The sequence below is a fragment of the Plecotus auritus genome, assembly GCF_963455305.1.
Source record: "Plecotus auritus genome assembly, chromosome: 4".
In the NCBI taxonomy this organism is placed as follows: domain Eukaryota; kingdom Metazoa; phylum Chordata; class Mammalia; order Chiroptera; family Vespertilionidae; genus Plecotus; species Plecotus auritus.
Window position 1 is genome coordinate 84,156,467 of NC_137775.1, and position 22,804 is coordinate 84,179,270.

The 22,804-nt window shown below is 39.8% G+C and overlaps 1 protein-coding gene across 2 annotated transcripts in view; it reads right to left on the reverse strand.

Annotated features, from left to right (window-relative positions):
* Positions 1–5,638: 5,638 nt before the first annotated feature.
* Positions 5,639–22,804, reverse strand: part of TFAP2D (transcription factor AP-2 delta) — a gene marked incomplete at its 5' end in the record, with an annotated part of 60,078 nt that continues 42,912 nt past the window's right edge. For both annotated transcript variants that reach the window (XM_080667078.1, XM_080667077.1), the window contains one exon: positions 5,639–9,421. In XM_080667078.1, coding sequence (XP_080523204.1) covers positions 9,202–9,421 — 220 coding nt within the window. In that variant the 3' untranslated portion in view covers positions 5,639–9,201. The remainder of the gene's footprint in view (positions 9,422–22,804) is intronic.

Below are 22,804 nucleotides of genomic sequence, written 5' to 3' on the forward strand. Positions count from 1 at the left end.
AATGCTCACAACCCTATTTTTTATTAGTCCTATTTCCAGTTCTATTTTATAACTTTACCATTAACTTCTTTTTATTTTTCAGCTATTTCTAATTTATAGTATTTTATTATTTGTATAAGAAAGCTGCATTAGCTGGTTTGGCTCAGTGGATAGAGCGTCGGCCTGCGGACTGAGGGGTCCCAGGTTCGATTCCGGTCAAGAGCATGTACCTTGGTTGCAGGCACATCCCCAGTAGGGGGTGTGCAGGAGGCAGCTGATCGATGTCTCTCTCTCATCGATGTTTCTAACTCTCTATCCCTGTCCCTTCCTCTCTGTAAAAAATCAATAAAATATATTTTTTAAAAAAAAGCTGCATTAAATCTTATTTTTGAAGACTCTAGGAGCATAAATAAATAAATGCATAAAATAAAGTATTTCTAGTCTGTGATGAAGCACTTAAAAAAAAATAACATAATGAGAATTGCTATTTATGGCCACTGAAAATGAGCATGAGCTCCCACATCTAAGATTTGAAATTAATTTGAATTTTAAAGAAACAAGACCAATGAAAACAAAGGATTAAATAAAATTTAAAGTTCTAGTGCTGAACTTATTCAGCATCTTCTATTATATGTTTGGCCTTGTGACTGGCATATACTAAATTCTAAATAAATATAGGGTGTCCCAAAATATATATGTATATACTTTGAGTTACATTATATAAAGTCAATATTTATTAACATATAATTCATTTTCAAAATTTAAAAGAATCTACAGAAATGAATACTTTTTTTTTGTTGTTAATGCCTGTTTTCAAACTGACTACTGTTCTGGTCCAGGCACTGCTGATAACGAGAAGCAATGGAATTGCAAAAATCAAGAATCATTTTGTTCAGTATTTTTGCACCCTCAATTCATCAACTGTTGCAGGTTTTCTACCATAAACTTTATTTTTTATGTATCCCCATAAAAAAAGTCTAGTGGATAAATTTTCTTTGTTCAAATCTTACTCCTTCTTCACCCATTATTTCAAATCAGTTAAACCTAAAAAGGAGTGAAAATTAAGCGAGTTACCAGCTGTTAAAGTGTATATACATTTCGGGGGGAACACCCTGTATTTTTTGAAAAGTGAATGAAAGAATGAGTGAACTGATTTAATTAGTGTTCATTCAGATAAAGTCTGTGAGAGGATTTTATTTTTTAAATGTCTGAGTTCAAGAAAGTCTCTTTTGATTAAATACTATTTGTTGCTGACGGTAAAAAATTTTAGCTTGACCAATTTGCAAAGAAATCTGGAATTTCCAAAGTTACTGTTACATGTTCTAGGAGCTATATGTTCATACAACAATTAAAATACATGCTTTCTTATAGGGTAAGTGAAGCCAGGCAATAGGGAAAAACTTAAATGTTTTCTCTGCACATAGTATTGCTTTTTGCTCCATGATCTAAGGAAGTCATAGGCAATCTTCTCCAAAACCCTTTCAATGAAACCATTATAACAGCCTTCTGTCTCAAAGTCATTATAATAGCTTTATAACCTCTAGGATAAAAGGCTATAATTTCCCATGGAATTCTGTCATTCATTATGAAAACAAAAACTTATCTACTATAAAATGGAAGTTAACTAATTAGAGAAAACATTTATGAAGCCAGAAAGGAAATACAGCTTTCCACATCCCCTCAACCGCCCTCAGAAAAAAAAAAGAAAAAACATCTCGACTGTGTTAGTAAATAGGCTTCAAATAGATAATTAGGATAATTTGGAACAATAAGCATTTATACCCATTTCAATGCTGTTTGAGGATATAATAATTTGTACAAAGAACATGTTGCTATAGATGAGACAATAAGTTGTCAGTTTTATTTTCCATTACTCCTTTATTTAAAATCTTGTTTTAACAATGTGCTTATAAGATTTATGCATTGGAGACTGTGTGATAATGACTTTCTGTGTTAATGCATGAGATATTTTGTGCCTATCACTTTTCACTTGGCATTGTGAATCTAAAAACACTTCTTGGGCTTCTAGTAATTTATGACTGTCTCCATTTCTTTCAGAGAATATTACTCTATAGACTTTTGGTTAGCCCTTGAATTCCATATTCATTTGCCCATTCCTGCCAGATAGGATATGCCAGGTAGGCACTGGGCTAGCTGTTGGGAATGCAATGATAGGCAAGATACATGGATTCCCTCTTTAAAACCTAATAATTTTTAATACTAGCAATTTCAATATTACAATAATATTAGCAGCTAACATCATTTGAGCCCCAAGTATGTCTCAGGCCATGTTATTATTGTTTTACATGGAAAAATTCATTTAATCCTTATAACACCTTATTGATGTAAATGCCATAATTATCTTCATTTTACTGTTGTGAAAACTGGGGGTCATCTGTATTAAGCAAATGATTATTCAAAAGTCTTTAACAAGCGACACAACTGGAATAAATGATGGTAGGGGAGCATAAAGGAGAAAAAAGCACCCCAGTTTAGAGAATTGGAGAAGGCCTCTGTGGTAGGTAGAATTCTGAAGATGAACTCCCAAGATTTCTGACCTTAATCCCTGGGACTCTGAATATAATGTGGTATCACATTTATAATGATGTTACCTTAGGTAACAAATAAACTTTGCAGATGAAATTACTACTACTAATCTGTTGACTTTGAGTTAGTTAATCAAAAGGGAGATCATCTTGGTGGACACAATCTAATCATAAGAACCCTTTGAAAGCAGAGCTTTTTCTCCACTTGGTAGCAGAGGAAAAGTCAGAGAGATGCTTGCTGGCTTCACCACTGTTGCTGACTTTGAACATGAAGGGGGCCATGTGATAATGACCCGAGAGCTCTGAGTGACCCCTGGCTATCTGCCAGCAAGGAAATGGGGACCTTTTCAATCACAAGGAAATTAACCGTGCCAAGGTCTGAATGAGCTTGGAAGGGGATTCTTCCCTAGGGTTCCGATAAGCACTCAGCCTGGTTCTTATCTTGAGCTCAGACTCATGAGAGTCTAAGCAGAGACCCAGTTGAGCTTGGCTGGACTTGTGGCCTATAGAAATATGCACTAATAAATGGATGTTTATTTAAGCCACAAAGTTTGTGATAATATGTGATGCAGCAATAGAAAACTCATACAGTTGCTCATCAGTGACTTTTAAGATGAGTAGGAGCTGGCTTGGTGAAGAAGGTTAGATAGAACATAACGTTCCTAGCTAAAAGAACTATATAGGCTAAGTCTTAGATCATGGAGAGTTTCAGGAATTCAAAGAAGATTATCAGAGTGTGTAGGTAGTTGGGGGGCACATAATGTGATGGGGGAAGCAGGGATTCAAGATAATGCTAGGGGAGGCTGGAGGAGAGAACAAAGGCCAGGTCAGAAGGATATTGAAAATCTTCTAGAAGAGTTTGACTTTATGTTAAGGGCAACTGTATTTTTTATAACCTGACATTATTTCTATATTTGAACCTTATTTTAAACTAGAGGCCCAGTGCATGAAATTTTGTGCACTGGGAGGGGGGCGGAGTCCCTCAGCCTGGCCTGCACCCTCTCGCACGCAGTCTGGGACCCCTCAGGGGATGTCCCCTCAAGGGATGTCCTTGGTGAGCGGGCCTAAGCTGGCAGTTGGACATCTCCTGAGAGGTCCTTAGCGCTTCCGCGGAGGCAGGAGAGGCTCCCCTCACTGCTGCGCTCACCAGCCATGAGCCCGGCTTTTGGTTCAGCAGCACTCCCCCTGTGGGAGCACACTGACCACCAGGGGCAGCTCCTGCATTAAGCGTCTGCACCCTGGTGGTCAGTGAGCATCATAGAGACAGTCGTTCTGCCGTTCAGTCAATTTGCATATTAGGGTTTTATTATATAGGATGTGGCAGATATTTTATCTCAGTCCATTTAGGGTCTTCTTGAGTTGCATCTATGTCCCAGAGTTGGGTGGGGAAGGATTTATTTAGCACCAAATTGGGAGAGGGGAGAGGACATGTGGCCTGAATCTTCATCTACTGATGCTGGCATTTGCAGAGATGCTGGGGCTGGAAGTCTGCAAACTACCTTTCTCATAACCCTTCGTCCCCTGGCTTCTAATTGGGTTCTGACAATAGAAGACACTGGTGGGAATTCCAAGGAAGAAGGAAAGGCAAAGGATGCTGCACATATTTCCAGTTCTTGTGAGTATTCCTCAAGCAAAAGAGGAAGGTCATGCTTCCAGCCTCTAGCTCCTTTTACATTCCTAGCATTAGCCATGCTCTACCCTCTCAGAGGTACCACTAGCACCAGTCTCAAAAGTTTGAACAACAACAGCGGAAGAAGGATGCTCTCCTCCCAGCTTCCAGATGCAGTAACCTCACCTCCTTCCTTTTGTTTTTCCATTTCTAGGGATGGTCACTACTTTTTCAAATTACGAGTATTTGGGTGATTCAGTGTCTCATCTTTCAGTTTCTAACACCTGTTTAACCAGTTCTTTTTATTAAATCCTTTCTCTTGGAAATCCCTAGAGAGGCTTCTGTTCTTCTGACTGGAGCCTGATACACCCGAATTCCCATCTGGTGTTTGATTGGCATGTCTCAGGTTTCTCCTCTATGTACTTGTGTCCAACCTGTGAGCACTCTGCATGTTTGTCAGCTACCTGGGCTGCTCCTGGGTGGGCCTGAAAAAAGCTTTTGCTGCTGCATTCCTCTGGGTTGCAGGAATTGCTGCTTTGCCCTTGACCAGACTCAAACTCCCAGGACCATGGCCCCTTCTCAGAGAGATGATATAATAGCTAAGCTTTCTTTAATTAATCTTTTATTTTCTCCTTCTTTTCCCACTCTGGAAACTATGGTTAGTGTGTGTGTGTGTGTGTGTGTGTGTGTGTGTGTGTGTGTGTGTGTGAAAGAAAAAGGTCCTGACAGAAAAACTTGTAAATCTCAAATCCTCCTTAAGGCCTGGGATTTTGAAACTGAAAACTTGTGCAAAAGTTCAACTCTTGTTGTCTGCATTCCACTGGGCCCCATTTCTGCTCTGAGGCAGGCAGGATGAAATGTTAGCTGCCCAAAACATGAGGAAGGAAGGTAGGAATGACCAGAAATACAAGGTAGATCTGTTTGTTTTCAAAATAGCATCCTGCTCCAAATGTTTTTATTCACCCGGAACTATAAAATCCCTTTTTTCCTGATGTTCACCTTCCCATTCCCTGATCACAACCCACTTCCTTGATTTTCTATCCTCCCCTCTACCCTTCATGCCCTCCCCCCAATTCCCTGGACCTGGTCTGGTTTGTGTTGGGGCAGCTTGTGCACATTTTTATTGCGGCACTTACCAGATGCTAATGTCTGGGATCTTCCTGGGAGACTGTGAGAAACTTGCAAGAAAAATGTTCTATTCCACTCTGTATCTTCAGTCTCTAGGACAGAGCCTGTCATACAGAAAGGATTCAATAAACTGAGGAGAAATTGATATCTAGATAAAAAGTGTATTTTGTCCAAGTATTAAAGATAATAACTAACACATGGCACTAGTTCTGCTCTTAGCAGTTTAGATACATTAACTTTTTGATTCTGATAGTAATTTTGTGAGCAGGTACCTATTATTACTTTCATTTTACAGAAGGAGAAATGGAAGCACAGAGAGGTTCAACAACTTGCCCACAGTCACACAGTAGGAAGTGAAAGAGCCATGATTTGAACCCAGGTAATTTGGTTTCAGAGTCTATGTTCTTAGTGACTAGACCATGGCACCCGTCCTATGTTGACTTGGCTTTTGTGAGGAGATGGCATGCTCATTGTGTAGAGCATTCTGACACATGTTAAAAATTGTACTGGTCTAAAATGCCTCCAAAGAAGCAGAAAAGGAAAAAAAATACAGGGAAATGAAATTATATTGTTTTACTCATTATTAACAAGAATAATTTATTGACACATTTACCTTAAAAGCACCAGGTAACAAAAGGTCAAATTCTTATCACTGTCACACTAGGGTCAGGATGCTCATAAGTGCTACAGGGTCATGTTATGTCCTGGACATTGAAGAGAACATACCCTCAAAAAAAGGGGGGGGGTGGGGTGGGGGGAAGAAATAAAAGAACTTAAAGCCAGAAAAGAATTATTTCTATTTTCATACCATCTCAAAAAAAGTGAGCAGGAGAATAGATGAGGCATCTTTCCAGTGCTCTGGTCTTTCTAGAGAAGAGTAGAGTGACACAGAGTTTTGAATGATTTTTCTAGAACCACCAACCTTAAGTCAAAAGGTAATGCTGATAAAACAGCCTTAGAGGTGGCCCTGAAATTCATTATTGAAACAGCTTTAACACAAAAATTTCTTTTCATAGGAATTTGACCTAATTTTTCACAAGTTTAAATATGAAAATTATACATTAATTTTGTGAAATTATGAGAGGTTTGCACAGTTTTCTGGGCAAGTATTAGTTAATCTGAAAAGCTTTTTAATTGTTTTATTACCTATTATAACACTAAAAATAAGGTAGATTTCTATGAACTACTTACCATTACTATAAACTATGATACCAATAATGATTATAACTTCACTTTTGCTGAAATTCTGATATGTATCTAATTTTCTTCATTGTTCTATATTAACTATATCTACTTGCCACTAATATGAGATAATGGAAATATTTCCTTATTCAAATAAAAAAAGAATTATCTATAAATTACCATGGAAGAAGCAAGCCAGATTGAAGCACTGAGTATTAAAAAGAATCAAAAGTAAAATGTCCTTTGGCCCATTTTGGACAAAGAACACACACACATTCATTTATTCATTTATTTAAAAAGTGTTAAGTACCTATTATATACAAGGCAAAAATTGGTATGTTAACAATGTCTATTAGGATATGATAATAAATAATGACTCTAAATATGACCAGTCCACCAATTCATTTATGTCCCAATGGCTGGTTAAGTTAAATGATGGGTGCTGTCCATTTAAGGCTCTGAAGACACCCAAAATCCTGGTAAATAATATGCACTGTAATTATTTATAGTTATACTTTTGTTTCCAAGGTTAAAAAAAAACACCCCATTGAGATGTTAAGAACCCCAGCTAGTAACAACTATGGGTGGAGAAATAAGCTGGTACTATAATCCAGATCTAACTTTTCATCTGATTATTGGTGAACATTTTACATGGTATATAACTACATTAAGTACCTAGCAGATAAGCATATCAAAATGCCATATTAAATACATATGTATTGCTAATAATAAAAGGAATAAAAGAAAATTAATGTGGAAATTTTATTAAGGAAATATTAGTGGTCCACATTACCTGTATATAGCCTCCTACTACTTATGAAACTGAAATATTCATCATTTTTGTGTATATATTACAATATGGAAAATTTCATGTAAAATGGAATAATTTATTTTGTGATGAAATTTGGAACCGCAGCAGAATCTTAGCTTTATTCTATTTTATTTAAAAAATTTTAAAGCCTTGAATAATGGTAAAATTTTAAAAATGGATCTAGATAAACATGAACCCACAGTTCATTTTTTTATTTTAAGCTTTTCTACATAACTATAAAACCCCTTTATTATAGAATTCCTTAGTAGTGTCTCCTGTTAATTGAATTTAGTCTGAATAATTTAGATTTTTATTGGTTATGGTTCCCCTTTTCTGTACATGACTGAAGATAAAGGTCAAATAATTTTAAGAATTATTATTAGGTAAAAATATTTTTTGATCTCTACATAAAAAATCTTGAGCAATTAATTTCCTTCCAATTAAAAATACTTCCCATGGGTTATATTATGGCAGACACTTAGTGAAAGTAATTTAAATATGTTAACAAGAGGATAATATCTTCATGCTACACTTGGTGTCAGGTGTGTCCACACATTATTAAACTATTTTTTTTTCATAGATGATGACCTATATATTTATTTGCTTAGAAGTTGGAAAATGTTAACAGTAGAAAGGTTAGACAATGTGGTACCAGTCAGGTTTCTTGACACTTTCAGGTTTAAATGGTCCTAACTTTCATTCAGTTAGTTTCTGGCCTTTGCAGCCTGGAACCTCCTGTCTTCAGTGTCTTAACTAAAGGACAATGAACTGTAGGAACAAGCTATAAGAAAAGAAAGCATCTTAAAAGCAAAAGTCACCTCTGATCATTCTGTTTTTGTTTTTATTGAACACAGACCTGAATGCTTCTGTGCTTCTAAAGGGTTAGGACACAGCTATCAAGCAGGTAGAAGAAGCACAAAGGTAGGAAAAGGAGGGCCCTCATTCTAATCATACAATCATTGGCCACCAGTACTTCAATGGACCTCCAGGGGCCCCCTGGGGTCCTCTACTGTCTTTGAGGGGCAGGGCTTCCTGGAGAGATCGCTGATCCTATTCCAAAGCTTTTCTAGGCATCACAATTCTGCTGCTTTCCATCCGGAGCCCAAGAATGGCAAAGCTACTGTATCCATCCTGCCCTGACCCATTAAGTGCAGTCTGTTTCCTTGAACGGTTAGGTTGGGCGTGTGAGGAGAATGGATAGAGGAGTTCACATTTCTTATTTCTTCAATATTATGTTGACTCTCTTCTTAGCTATTGGGCAAAATAAAGAAGGACCTAGGGTGAGGAGGGAATAGTCACACTAGGGGGGACAGCGTTTTCTGGAATTTTTAAATACCACCAAGGCACTGGTAGTTAAGTGGGCTGGGGGTGACCAAAATTTTAGAATTTCTGTCAATTCACAGGACAAAGATTCGTGACTGCCCTTTTCAGTTCCCAAAGTATTTATTGATGGATTAATTGCCAGATTGGTCTACTTATTGGAAAGAGGCACTCTTGTTACAGGGAGTTATGTCAAGACTGGAGCTGTCAGCACTGGTGGAGTCCAGTTTGGTCACGCTTTCTGATCCCTCCCTACAGAGCAGGGTAAGAAAGTGCATCAGTCAGATGTGAAAAGCATGTGCTGCCTCTCCAAAGTCCAGGAGTGCTTAACACTGTGATGTCTATCATTCAGAACAATAAATTACGTGCACGAAAGGAGTTTATCATAACATGAAATTTTAAAAGTGACAATTTCATCACATGGTTACACTGCTGTTTTCCTTTTTTTCACTTTTTTTGTGGTTTTGTCCTTTTTTGTTTCATTTTTCATTTCCATTTTTGTTTTTTATGGAGGTTCAGGGGAGAGTCCACATTTGATCCACTGAAGTGTAATCACCCTCCATGATATATTATATATTAGAAAAAATATCAGCAGCAAGACTCTGGAAGTAGGTTGTTTGATGTAGCTAGTCTGTCTTTTCTGTTTTGCCCTCTTTCACAGCAGCCTCTGAGGTTTTCCGCAGCGGGGGTTTCTCCGAGTTGGCATGTCCTTGGCCAGAATCCGCCGCTCCGCCGTTTTTGTGGGTAGTGTGTTTTTCCAAGTAGTTCAGCATTTCACTGAGGACTGTTTGGAAAGTGCTTAGGGCTGCACATATTGCTGGAGTCCCAAAGCCATGAGTGATCAAACTGGAAACAAGAAGTGATAGGAGAAAGAGATGAGCAAGATACAGTATGAAATAGGACAATAAATCCCCCATTTGATCCAAAACATTCAATTCAACAGACATTTTTTATATTCCTAAGTGGTGCCAAGGATTGTGGAAGATAGAACACAAGTCATTGTATTCCTTTTGACCATAAGAAATTTGGAATGTATTTGGAAGAAGGTTTGTCATTAATAGAGTTGACATGCATGAATTATTAGCAAGTCTGAGTATTTAACACATGACTTGACTCTGACTATCTCATCAAGAAAGTCAGAAAATACAACTTTCTATGTGTGGGAATCATCTCATTTTAAAGAATGATATCCATGCTTGATTGGGCATCCTATCTAATAAAAGAGTAATATGCAAATTGACTGTGACTCCAACACATAAGATGGCTGCCCCCATGTGGTCAAAGATGGCTGCCCCCATGTGGACACAAGATGGCTGCCACAAGATGGCCAGCAGGGGAGGGCAGCTGGGAGGGACCAGGCCTACAAGGGAGGGCAGTTGTGGGCGATCAGGCCAGCAGGGGAGGGCAGTTGGGAGGGACCAGGCTGGCAGAGGAGGGAAGTTGGAGGTAACCGGGCTTGCAGGGAAGGGCAGTTGGGGGGGACCCAGGCCTGCAGGGGAGGGCAGTTGGGGACAATCAGGAAGGCAGGCAGGTGAGCAGTTGGGAGCCAGCAGTCCTGGATTGTGACAGGGATGTCCAACTGCCCGTTTAGGCCTGATCCTACCAGGATGGGGCCGAAACGGGCAGTCAGACATCCCTTGAGGGGTCCCAGATTGGAGAGGGTGCAGGCTGGGCTGAGGGACACTCCTCCCTCCTCCCCCCACCCCCCGCCCCGTGCACAAATTTCGTGCACCGGGCCTCTAGTAGATCATATAAGAAGAAATCAAAATTGGTGGAGTATGCTTGATGGCTGTTTCTCTGACTTCATTCTTTTCTTCTTCATAGTAATAGAGTTTTATCTGGGTAGGTGGCCATCCAGACTATATTTCCAAGCTTCCCTTGCAGCTAGATTTGAACAAGGGACTAACCCTCCCACAATAAAATATGAGGGGCTGTATGAGACTCCCACCTACTTAAAAGGAAACTGAGTGCCCTTTGTGTCCTCTCGAAATAGTTATGCAGATATGCAGATGAGGATAGTCACCTTGGTGATGGAGATGGAACAGCATAGAAGGGACCTCCTCCCCTCTAATCTCTTTAGTGAGAGAAAAATAAAATTCCATCTTATGTATAACCACTCTGTATTTGGGTTTTAGCAGCTAACTAATTAAATAATAATCATAGCTAATAAGCAAATGTAGGGTGCCATTGCAACCTCAGTATAGGTAGCCCTTACAACCATGACAGGTATTTCTAGTTGAACAAGTAAGTGCAGATTCACTCTTCTTGTGAATAGAAGCCATCCAGATTGTCCACTTGGTCCACTGTCTCTGAAGTAACACTGCCAGGTTGCTCTCCATTATTCATACTTGAAATAATATTGAAAAATATGCTTGACATATATTATGCAGGTTATACTATGTATACAACATGGTATATATTGTATATTAAAAAAACCAAACTATCAACTTCTTACAAGCCCTAGGTTGTTAAAACTTTAGAAGTTTTTAACTGTTATAACTTTAGAAGTTTGTAACTATCCTTCATAACATGTTAGCTAGTTGCCTCTCTTAGGGTATGTAATCTTTAGGAACAAAAATATAAAACAATGAAAATGAGAGACTTAGGGTCTAATGCAGCCCACCCATATCACCTCAGTGGTGACAATAATATCACATGGAATTGTGTTTATATTAATCCATTTAAAGGACACAGAATAGTGGCTTTGGAGTTTTAATGGTGAGGGTAAGATTTTCTGTATGTCCCTCATTATACTGCACAGGTTGCTAGCATCCTTCATCTGAATATTTTGCAAAGCTTGCCTTATGTCTAGGACATAATTAACACACTCAATAAAGGAAAACAACCTCAGTCTCCAATTAATAAGAAACCAGAATGGTCAGTGCTTGGACAACTATGTGCACCAAATTTGTAATATAAGACATCATCATAATTCAAGCATATGCATATCTTTGCTGCAGTGTCTTGCACTACTGAGTAGGAAAACTGACTTCCTCTCCATTTCTACAATGAGAAGAATCCATATGCTTTAGGAACTATCAGGGAGTCTGGACAACAAGTGGAATTGATGGGAGCAGTGGAGGAATTAAGCATGGCTGCACCCATACAAAGAACTGAGGGAAGCCATCCATCAATATCTAGATGCTTGGCCCTGGAACAAACTACCTCTTTTCTCATGCTTTATTCCTGTTTCAGGGATCCTTCCATCATTAGATGAGTGTCATTTTGCTCTATATTGCCATGTCCTCTTTGGTTGTGACTACCTTCTTCATCTATAACTGAATATGCAGAATTAATTTTACTAGGTTAAACACTGAAGTTACTAGCCAATATTTGAGTTCTGACCATACGGCAGGCCCTATTCTGAGTACTTTATCCTGTATCATCTCACATAATCCTGGCATCAACACTAAGTAGGTATTATTATCTCTGTTTTATAGATGAATAAATTAATGCCAGAGAAGTAATAATTTGCCTGAGAAATCTAATATTCTGTATTGCCTCTACTTATGTTCTTCTCGGTTAAGGGTGTGTTTTAGTCCTTTTCTTTGCCAAATCACATTATGTTGGCAGTTTTAGCTTAGTTTCTCTAACTTGGTTCTGTGAGCAGACTTGTAGGCCCAGAAGATGTTAATTCTTTGAGCTCAATTTCCTGTATAAGACAGGGTTTTTAAAAATCAAGTACAAAATGGATAGGTATATATAAATGCTTTAATTCTCCATGTCCAGAAGAGTTGTCACCATAATGAAAGATTCTTAAGCTGGTATCCTTCTTGGCTGATGGCCTTTCCTGCTTCTGAAATATGTACCTGCTCATTAGCAGGTTGCATTGTCATCTCTGCCCTGCACTGAGAAGCAGGTGTCCCAAGTCTTCACATTGGTTCTGACCTTAGGCAGTTTGTGATTTGGGGGAAGTTACTTAGCCTTGTAAGATGACAATGGTCTAACTAGAACATCTGCATGGTTCTTACCAACTCTAAGCTTCAATTCATTATTATTAATGCTTATGGTGCTCTTCCTAAAATGCAGGGCATGAACAGAAGGTTATGGAAGTTGAAAGAACACTGAGCTCAACAGAGAAGTCAAAAATTGATTGTGGAATATTCAACATAAGAAAAGTAATTAATTGAACTATTATCTTTCCACATGAAAAACATCATGTAAATTTTGTTGGTTTCCTTAATTTAACAATACCTTCACATTGAAAAAGCATGCACCTGCCCACCCCCTCCCTAGGTGATACTAAATGCAAAGCATAACCTCTATTCTAACAGCTTTCAGTGAGGTTTATGAATCTAAATAATTAATCTAACACTGTTTTAGAATAGCACAGAAAAAAATGTAAAATCACAGGATGATTAAAAACAACAACAACAAAAACTTCTGGGAATATCATGAAAGTCTCTTGGCCCCAACCACTCCAGAAAAACAAGTGTATATCTCACTCTTAGTGACATACAAAAAGGAGAAAAGAAATAATGTAGAACATACAGAAAAATAGAAGAAAAACAGAACTGGTAATGCTGACTTTCAGTCCTAGACAGAAAATAAACTAAGGTCATCTGTAATGTAATACACTACAGTCAAATCTTAAAAATCCTTGATACTGGAAATTGCTTTTTTTCTTTCGAAATTATTAGTTTTTAACCACAGACTTAATATTAGGTTATACTTGGAATTTGCATGTATTTTCATAAGATTAACATCAGAGAACATTTCCTAAGTTAGATAGCAAATATTACCTGGTTAAATAGTAGCCATGATGGTTTGAAGTAGGTAGTCAAAATCTAGAAGTTCTAAATTCAAATTCATCTAAAAGTTGATCCTCATGAGACAAGTGAAAGAGACAACTAGCAATGTATCATCTTCATGTCACATTTAAAAAATTTTTGCTGAAGAATGGCAGAGGATACAAATGTTATATGGATTTCTTAACACATTTGCATTTCCTAGGTCTCCTTCCCTTATCCTTTGTAATAGTGTGTTCTATTACTTTATTTTAAAAAGGCTTATCTCAGGCATATGTCCTCTCCATCCCCAAACCTATGATGGTCATTCTGTTGTGTACCTTTGTTTGCCCTCTTTCTTCTTTTTAGCCAATCAAAGTCTACTCACCCTTCAAAATCTTTGGATGTTACTGAAAAAAGGAAATTAGTTTCCTGATTCCCTTGATTAAGATATTGAAAAAGAGGTGTTCCTGCCAAAGTGATGAGAAGACTTTAATAGACTCCTGAGGAGAAAGGAGTAACATTCCATCCAAAAATGTGAAATAGAGCAGAGAGAAGACAATGGGAAGAAAATAGACCCATGAGAGTAAGATCTCAGTCATCAAAGTGAGGAAGAATGATGATCACTTAGAGCAAAAGTGATCATCGAAGTCTACAAAAGTTTAATGTAAGTGGCAAAAAGGATGCTATGTATCTCTAAAAATGTGTGGTTTGGGCTCTTACTATAAATTTGTTATCATAATTATAGTCTAATATTAAAAAATATAGAGTGCTAAAACAAAGTGAAAAAAAACCCACAACCAAAAGCAAAAATAATAAAACAAACAAGGCTGAGGTGGGGCACTACTGTCATTAGCCTATACTCTGCAGCTAGCATTTGGGTAATAGTCACCTCCAGGGGGCAGCAGCCTAGGAGAGAATGAGTGGGGACTTCAATGTATGGAATCCTTGAGTTAACAAAGGCTAAAATTTCCTTGGTTCCATTTAGTAGTCTCTGATGCTGGTAGACCTTGAAGTTCAAGAATGAGCAAGAGAAATAATGAAGGGATAGGCCTGAGGCTTGTGGGAGATAGTGCTATGTTTGCATATAAAAGACTAAATGGTAATTAAGATGCCCTGCTCTTTTCAAACTGTCAAATAGAGTTGAGAATTTTTAAATATAGAACACTCCTATTTCAGGATAAAGAAAACACAGGAATGTGTTTCTGAGACACTAGCTTGTTAGGTAATCTTTGAAAAATTATGGGAGATGAGAAAGGATGCAGTGAGATGGAACAAAGAAACATGCCTTTTTAATCAAAGCGGGGGAAAAGGGACAGATTTGAGAAACTCTAGTTTTTTAAATTACATTTAATTAATCCCTTAACAAATTTGTTATAATTAGACATTTTTAAAATCAGATTTATTGAGTTTGAATTTACATAGGGTAACAGTTAGTCTTTTTAGGTATATAGTTTATTGAATTTTGACAAACTCATAGGGTCATATAATCACCACCATTATCCAAAAGTGTGGTTGTTTTCCTTTTTAATGCATTCACTCTCCTCACCCCCAGCTACTGAGAATCAGTGCTCCAATTTCTATCCCCAGAGTTTTTGCTTTTTCCTTCAAATACAATCTAAACTGAATCATAAAGTCTATAGACTGCTTGTGACTGCCTCTTTTCACTTAACATAATAATTTTGAGATTCATCCGCTTTGTTGTGTTTATCAATAGCTTCTTTTTATTGCTGTAAGTGTTCCAGTGAAGGGATTTATCACACTTTGTTCATTTAATGGATTATTACAAATCTGAAATGTTAACACTTAAAAACATAGAGGTGATCACTGAAGTGCTGTCTGGGTTTCTGAACCCAATAAAGTAACTACTATTTCCCTCTATAAAAGTCTTACAGAGAAGTAGCAACGCAATTTACTGTAGGATTTTAGCAATATATCTGCCAAATTCTCCCAAAATACCACGTGATAAGTAGGAGGTGGGGGGGGGGGTTGGGGGGAAGTGAGCTAGATGACAGCAGAGTGAGGAAGAGTCACAGCTGGTTGGACAATGAAACCCAAAGTGTGGACTTAAGGGCAGTTGTCAACCTTGAAGGACATCTCTGGTGGAGCTCCACAAGGCTCTCTCATTAATTCCACGCTGCTCAACATGTCAATTGACAATGGTTAAAGGCATCATGGATTTGTAACTTAATGGCTGGAATTAAAATAGAGAGGAAAATTCCTGCGTTGGATAGCAAAAACCAACGTGCAGAAATACCTTAATGTGGTAAAAAGCTTAGTTGGTGGCCAAAATCAATGATGTGAAATTTAGGGGAGATTAAGGAAAACATATCCACTTGCAGTACACTGAGAGATCTGACTCAAGAGCAATTGTTAGGAAAATGTCTTACCAAATCAGTAAGTCTAAACTAAAAAAAGCAAGGGTCAAAATTTGAGGTTTGAATCATAGCTTGTCAGGCTTAGTAGCTATATTTATCTTGAACTATTCTTTCTGTCTCTAACTAGATTCCAGCCCATTGATTTCATTTTCCTATTACTAATTTCACACTGAGGAGCAGGAAGGTTCTGACAACTGACTGTGAGCAATATAATCACCTGCTGAGAAAATCTAGACTGACAGTTTATAGCACCTGATGTTAGAGAAAATGTAACTTATATTTAACAGTCATCTTCTTAATTTTATTCATGGTTTCAAAAACTCCTATTTTGCTAGACCTCCCAATTAACATTCTCTAGAGCATCTTTCTGCAACATAAACCATCTCTTTAAATTGGCTGAGTGCAGGAAGGGAGTAACTGTTTGCTGGATCTGTTACCACTGTAATTAGCTAGCTGTTAATATTAATAATAGGAAGAAGGCAAACGGGAGGCCAGACACTATAAGCATGGTCATCTGGGCAGCTTCACCAGAAAGCTGCAACTTTACAGGTCACTGGGGGAAAAGGTGCAACAAAGGGGAAGATAGATGCATGCACAATAAAGTCTGCGGGACATAGAGAAGGTACTTGTATGACAGTCTAACCTGGAAAAAAAGATAATTGGCCAGAGGGGTGGAGCCACTGCAAGCCTGTGAAAATCTGGCAATACATAATCCCAAGACGAAGGAATTCTCTCTCTCTTATTCCTTTTGCTTCCCTCCTACTTCCTTGCACTTGCCCTCCACAATAGACATGTGGCCCTAGAAGCCACATGGCCCATAGCCGTGTGGACCCACATTCAGTGGAGTTGGGAACACAAGCTAAGCTAGCCAGATCCTGGACTAAACTGTGCAAATACGGAACAGAGACTCAGGGGAGTGGTTTCAAACCTAGCTCTGCTGGAGACAAAATGGGACTTTTTCCTTGGTGGAATGGAGGTAGATGGGACCTTGGAAACTCAGGGATTTAATTCCACAGAAATAAAACTTTCCACAATGCCTTATCCCCCTGTGTGGGCCTCCAGACATTATTATTCCAGCAGCACCTCAAGAAGCTCACTGCCACCAGTAACAGGTGGGGGCATGGAGGACTCCCCACTGATAACAGATCCAGTGGTGAAACTCTACTTTTTGACTTTTCCCCTAAGTGTTAGGGCATATTCACATTTCAGCAATTGAAGGGACACCACTAGGTACAGCAACCTTTTCTGGAGAAATTGTGTGTGTGTATGTGCGCACGCACACACAAGTGCACACCTGTGGACTTACAGCTTTTGCCTTCTTATAAGGTGATTTCCTAACCTCTTCTTGACCAATGACTTACCTGAATAAGTTCTGATGCATATTTTAACTTTTTAAAGGAAAATCTATTGCAACAGTTCAAACTTTATTCTCTGGCATTACAAACAAAGAAGTTGAGCTTGACTGGTGTGGCTCAGTGGTTGAGCCATGAACAAGTCTACCTATGAACCAATAGGTCATGGTTTGATTCCCATTCAGGGCACATTCCAGGTTGCTGGCTCAATCCCTAGTAGCAGGTGTGCAGGAAGCAGTTGATCAATGATTCTCATCATTGATATTTCTATCCCCTCTCCCTTCTTCTCTGAAGTCAATGAAAAAAATATTTTTTTAAATGAAGAAATTGTGAGTCAGAAATAAAAAAGATAATGGAGGATGAAAGAAAAGAGATTTCTAATTGAAAGGAAATAAATTACAATCATTTTTCCTTTACCTTCTGCAGTTTTGCTAATCAGATGTTAGTGACAACCCATCTGTAACTCAAACAGTGTTTATACATAAAAACTACAGTAATGTGCCACATACCAATGGCATATACCATCTAGGCTGTGTAAGTATCCTAATATATAAAAACCCAGGGTCCGTAACGACCGACCGAAGGCTCGACCGAACACCAGAAGTCAGTCCTGCAGTCAGTGCTGGGTTGCCATGGCGGCCCAGCACTTACTACCGAGGGGGCTGAGGATCAGGCCTGGAAAGAGGCCCAAAGAGAGAGGCAGGATTTCAATTTGCAGCTTCCGTGGCAGACGTTGATCAGCCCTTGCCTCTCTCTTTCTCTCCAGGCTTCACCAGCAGCCATGCTTCTGTTTCTCTCTGGGCTTCCACAGGGGCTGCTGATCAGCCCCACCTCTCTGATCAGGCCTGGAGATAGGCCTGGAGATGCTGACTGGCATAGAAGCTGACCAATCAGAACCAAATCTGGGTGAACTGTGAGGAGCCAATGGCTGCCTAGGAGGCAGAGCTTTTGATGCTGACTGGCATAGAAACTGACCAATCAGAACCAAATTGGCCGGCAGTGGAGGACAGTTGGGAGGCGAGATCAGGCCGGCAGGGGAGGGCAGTTGGGGGTGAGATCAGGCTGGTAGGAGAGGGCAGTTAGGGGCAATCAGGCAGGCAGAGGCAGTTAGGGGTGATCAAGCTGGCAGTGGGGAGCATTTAGGGGCAAGATCAGGCCAGCAGGGGAGGGCAGTTGGGGGTGAGATCAGGCCAGCAGGGGAGGGCAGTTAGGGGCAATCAGGCAGGCAGGGGAGGGCAATTGGGGATGATCAGGAAGGCAGAGGCAGTTGGGGGCAAGATCAGGCCAGCAGGGGAGGGCAGTTAGGGGCGATCAGGCAGGCAGGCAGAGGGGTTAGGGGCAATCAGGCAGGCAGGCAGAGGCAGTTAGGGGTGGTCAGGCAGGCAGGCAGGTGAGTGGTTAGGAGCCAGCAGTCCCAGATTACAAGAGGGATGTCCGACTGCTGGTTTAGGGGTCGGGCCTAAACTGGCAGTCAGACATCCCCAAGGGGTCCCCGACTGGAGAGGGTGCAGGCTAAGCTGAGGGAACCCCCACCCCCATCCATGCATGAATTTTATGCACCAGGTCACTAGTCCTATATAATAAAGAGTACTATGCAAATTAACCCTCACGCCCTCACAAGATGGCTGCCTATGACCAGGCTGTCAGGAGGGTTAGTGAGGGATGACCAAACGACTGAACAAGCAGGCTGCATGGGGTGACCAGGACGGCAGGGGGTTTAGTGAGGGATGACCAAACAACTGAACAAGCAGGCTGCGTGGGGCAACCAGGCCGGCAGGGGGGTTAGTGAGGGGCAACTAAACGACTGAACAGCAGGCTGCATGGGGTGACCAGGCTGGCAGGGGTACCATGAGGGGTGATCATGCCGGCAGGGGGGACAGTTGGGTGTGACTGGGCTGGCAGTGGGGGGCAGTTAGAGGCGACCAGGCCAGCAGGGGGGGCAGTTAGGGACAATTAGGCTGGCAGGTGGGAGGGAGGGTGTGCGCAGTTAGGGGCGACCAGGCAGGCAATCAGGTGAGTGATTAGGAGCCAGTGGTCCAGTATTGTGAGAGGGATGTCCAACTGCCAGTTTAGGCCTGGGATCGGGCCTAAATCAGCATTGGACATCCCCAAGGGGTTCTGGATTGGAGAGGGTGCAGGTTAGGCTGAGGGGACCCCCCCCCCATGCGCGAATTTTGTGCACTAGGCCTCTAGTACTCTATAATATTTGCACAGAAAGGAAATAGCCTAAGGATGCATTTCTCAGAGACACATCAATGTTTCTCTCTCCCTCTCCCTCTCCCTCTCCTTTTCTCTCCTTCTTCCTCTCCTTTGCTCTGACTCTCCCTCTCTCTCTTCTTCCCTCCATCCCTTTCACTCTCTCTAGAAATCAATGGAAAAAATATCCTCAGGTGAGGATTAACAAAGAAACAAACAAGCAAAAGAAATTACCACCATAATTAAGGTGACACATAACTATACTTGACATTAATGATGATGACTATCAAGAAACTTCCATAGAATAGAAATTTCAAAAACTTCTCTTCACACGTTGTGATCCTTGATTAAGGGCATTTTTTTTTTTTTCTTGAGGCCACGGCCTTATGTGTTTATCTTTAAAATCTCCAAAACTTCAGTGTTAATTTGAAATGCAAGTTAATGTAAGATTGTGAATGGACAATCTACCAGAGGGACAAGAGCTGTTTTACTTTCCTTAATCTGAGTAAATATGGTTTACATTTCACTAGCTTTGTTGTATCCCAGACAAAACTGTTTCCATATTGCTCGAATTGTCCTTCAGAAGTGTTTATCATTACTTTAATTGATCCGTCTAAACTAATTTAAATTAAACCACTAAAGCAATTTTCTAAAACGTAGCCTGAAGCAAACTTTTGTGGAATCTTCCCCTGGATTCTTTCTCTGATGGCAAGAGATGGGCCTGGATTCCAGCACATTCTTTCCACCTACTAACTAAGCAAACACTGATTTAATATGTACTGAAACGAAAACAAAAGCCTCATTAGTATTTGCCACTGAAGACTGGGTCACTCAGTTGTGTCTGCCAACCATGGATGGATTTTTCTAGCTTTCTTTTGATATACCAAAAGCTGGAAGTAATAGATACTATTATGCTACAAACTAGCAGACTGAAAGCCAAGAGAAAATAGCCAACTGCCATTTTCTCATTTCATTTTGTCAAATTTCAATTTTCTACCTGGACAATGTTTGACAAGCTGACTTCTCTTCCTCCATTTCTTTTGGTATGTGTAAAGGTTGAATTCCTACTATTTTGTTATGTTGCATTATTCCAATGGATGTTTGCTAACGTGTATTTTTGCTTTTCTGAATTGCATGCGGATGCCACTGTCATCAACTTCAGTTCTATTTTTTGGCCTCTGGGAAGCATGCGGGTAGCAAGATTTAAAGGGAAGACAAATCTCCTTTTCCTTCCTTCCTGGATTATTCAGCTACTGCAGGCTGAGTGGCAAATACAGCCCCAGGCTCAGTCTGTACTCCCCACTCTAGTTTTTGGTGGCGGCCAGAAAAGTGCCTTCTTGCGCTCATGAGAACAGCTGTGAGGGCAGGGGGCTGGGAAACAGACCCTGGAAAACATCAGCAAAGGATTGCGGGCCTTCTCGGGAAAACCTTCCTTCTGTTCAGAGCTATGAGGGTAAGGCCCTTCATCTCTCTGAAGCAGCACAACCCTGAATAAAGGCCAGGGAGAGAGACCGCATCCAGAATTTGATGGCATCTATCCTAACAGGTTGAAGAAATAGAGGAAATGGAAACTGTCTGATTGTACTTATTTTCTACATAGATTATATTATCCCATGGCCCCAAGTGATTTAAAATTGAGTTTAATCAAGGTGCATATTTATGGTACATTTTGCTTTGGTGGCTAGACATTGTTGAAATGTACTCATTAGCAAGGCCTTCACAGCGCTCACAATGGTCTGTGGCTCCTTCAGCTGGTGTGGTTCTCAAATCTAAACATATATGAGAGTCACCCAGGGAGCTTTTTTTTAAAAAAAAATACTAATGTGTGGGTCCCACCCCAAAGATCCTGATTTTATTGGTTTGAGAGGAGTCCAAAACATCAGTATTTTAAAACAGTTTAAATGCAGCTAGGGAGTTGGATGTGTATTCTTAGGGCCAAGAAATAACACCTAACTACCATGACTGCTATCCTTTCTGGGAAAATGAAGATGATGAATTTCTTCAGCATTCCCCCCAAGAACTTTGGCAGAACCTGAGTTCTATGGAATGTCAATAAGTATTTTGAGAAAATACACACACACACACACACAGTTTCTGTGATCAAGTTTTGAAAACAGGGGACTAAGTTTTCCTTTCATTCATAAATGGTTCTATTCAAAAGGTTCTGGGAGCCTTTGACATGCTAATGTGCACTGGCACACTTCAAGAGAGGTATAATAGTCAGTCAGAGTTTCTTGATCCGAGAAACACTTGATCATGAGACAATTTCAAGGCGCATCTCATGGGACTAATGCTCTATGAAACTCACTTTGGAGAAATGTGTTTATGACTGCCCTGAATCTCTGCCAGATTGGGAGATATGCTGCCTCCTCACACCCCGCCCCCTAAGGCCACATTCCTCCTGCTCTTCTCAGCCACTTATTCTGAGGTCCCAAAGGGGGAATGGATGGATCCTTGGGATTACATTTTATTTCAGTCCAGCTCAATAGAAAAGAAGGCTAAGGGGACAATCATTGCATACCCATTAGGAGAGACCAAAGTCAATCACAGACAAGTCAACTTTTTGAAGGTAAAGACTTTTTATCCTTTTTTTTTTTTTTTTTTACATATGGGAATAGAGCTTTTGTGGATAAGTGAACCATAACCATTTCCTTATATTTCTCCCTATTAGACCATTGATATTTTCTATAGTATAAAGGAATGAAGACACTAATCTTAGGACTGTTATGCTTTTTTAGCTAAACCCTATTCAATTGTTGACTTAAAAATAAACGCGTGGCTAAAGCATAAAAAGAAGAAATGAGATCATATGAAAATAGAGCATAAATAATGATTTAAAATAGAGCAGTAAACCAGCAATGGAGTAAAACAACATTGGTCTAAGGAGCTTAGAGATCATCCAGCTTAACTGCATCGATTTACAAAGAAACACCCAGAGGCTGGACTGGTGAAGTGCCTGCCTTCAATCCACACTCCCAGCTGGTAACCAAGACAAGACTGAGCTAGGCCCCCTGACATCCCTCTGAGTGTTTCTCATGATCCCGTGCTGTCTCCCTGTGTCTGTTCCCCAGTCCATAGCTCAAAAAAACCAAAATTATTTAAATAAAAATTCACCGAATTTCTTCCCCAGTGTATGCATTCCCACAAATCAGTTATTCACATGTAACTATTGTGGGCCATTTTTGCCACTTATTATTAGAAACAATTGCCTCTGGTTTCTGTTATTTTAATTACTAACCTCCTACCTGCTGAACCTAAAAATCCATGAAAATGCCATCAAATGACCCACTTTTACATATGTATCTCTTGTAGCATTTAAAACAAATGCCACACAACTTGTGAAGTACAATAAATATTGGCAACTGATTGAATTCTTTAATTTCCCATTTAGTATTAAGTTAATGTAAGTGATTTCATGTTGATTCATATGAGAAGTGCATCGTGATTCCATTTGTCTGCTGATGAAGTTAAAACTGTTTTAGCCTAGTTGACATTGCTGTTAGTGCAAGGTTTACCTCAAGGGAGTCTCTTTTCTTTTGTGTAAATACAGATTATCCTTGCCTACTTAACTAGTGA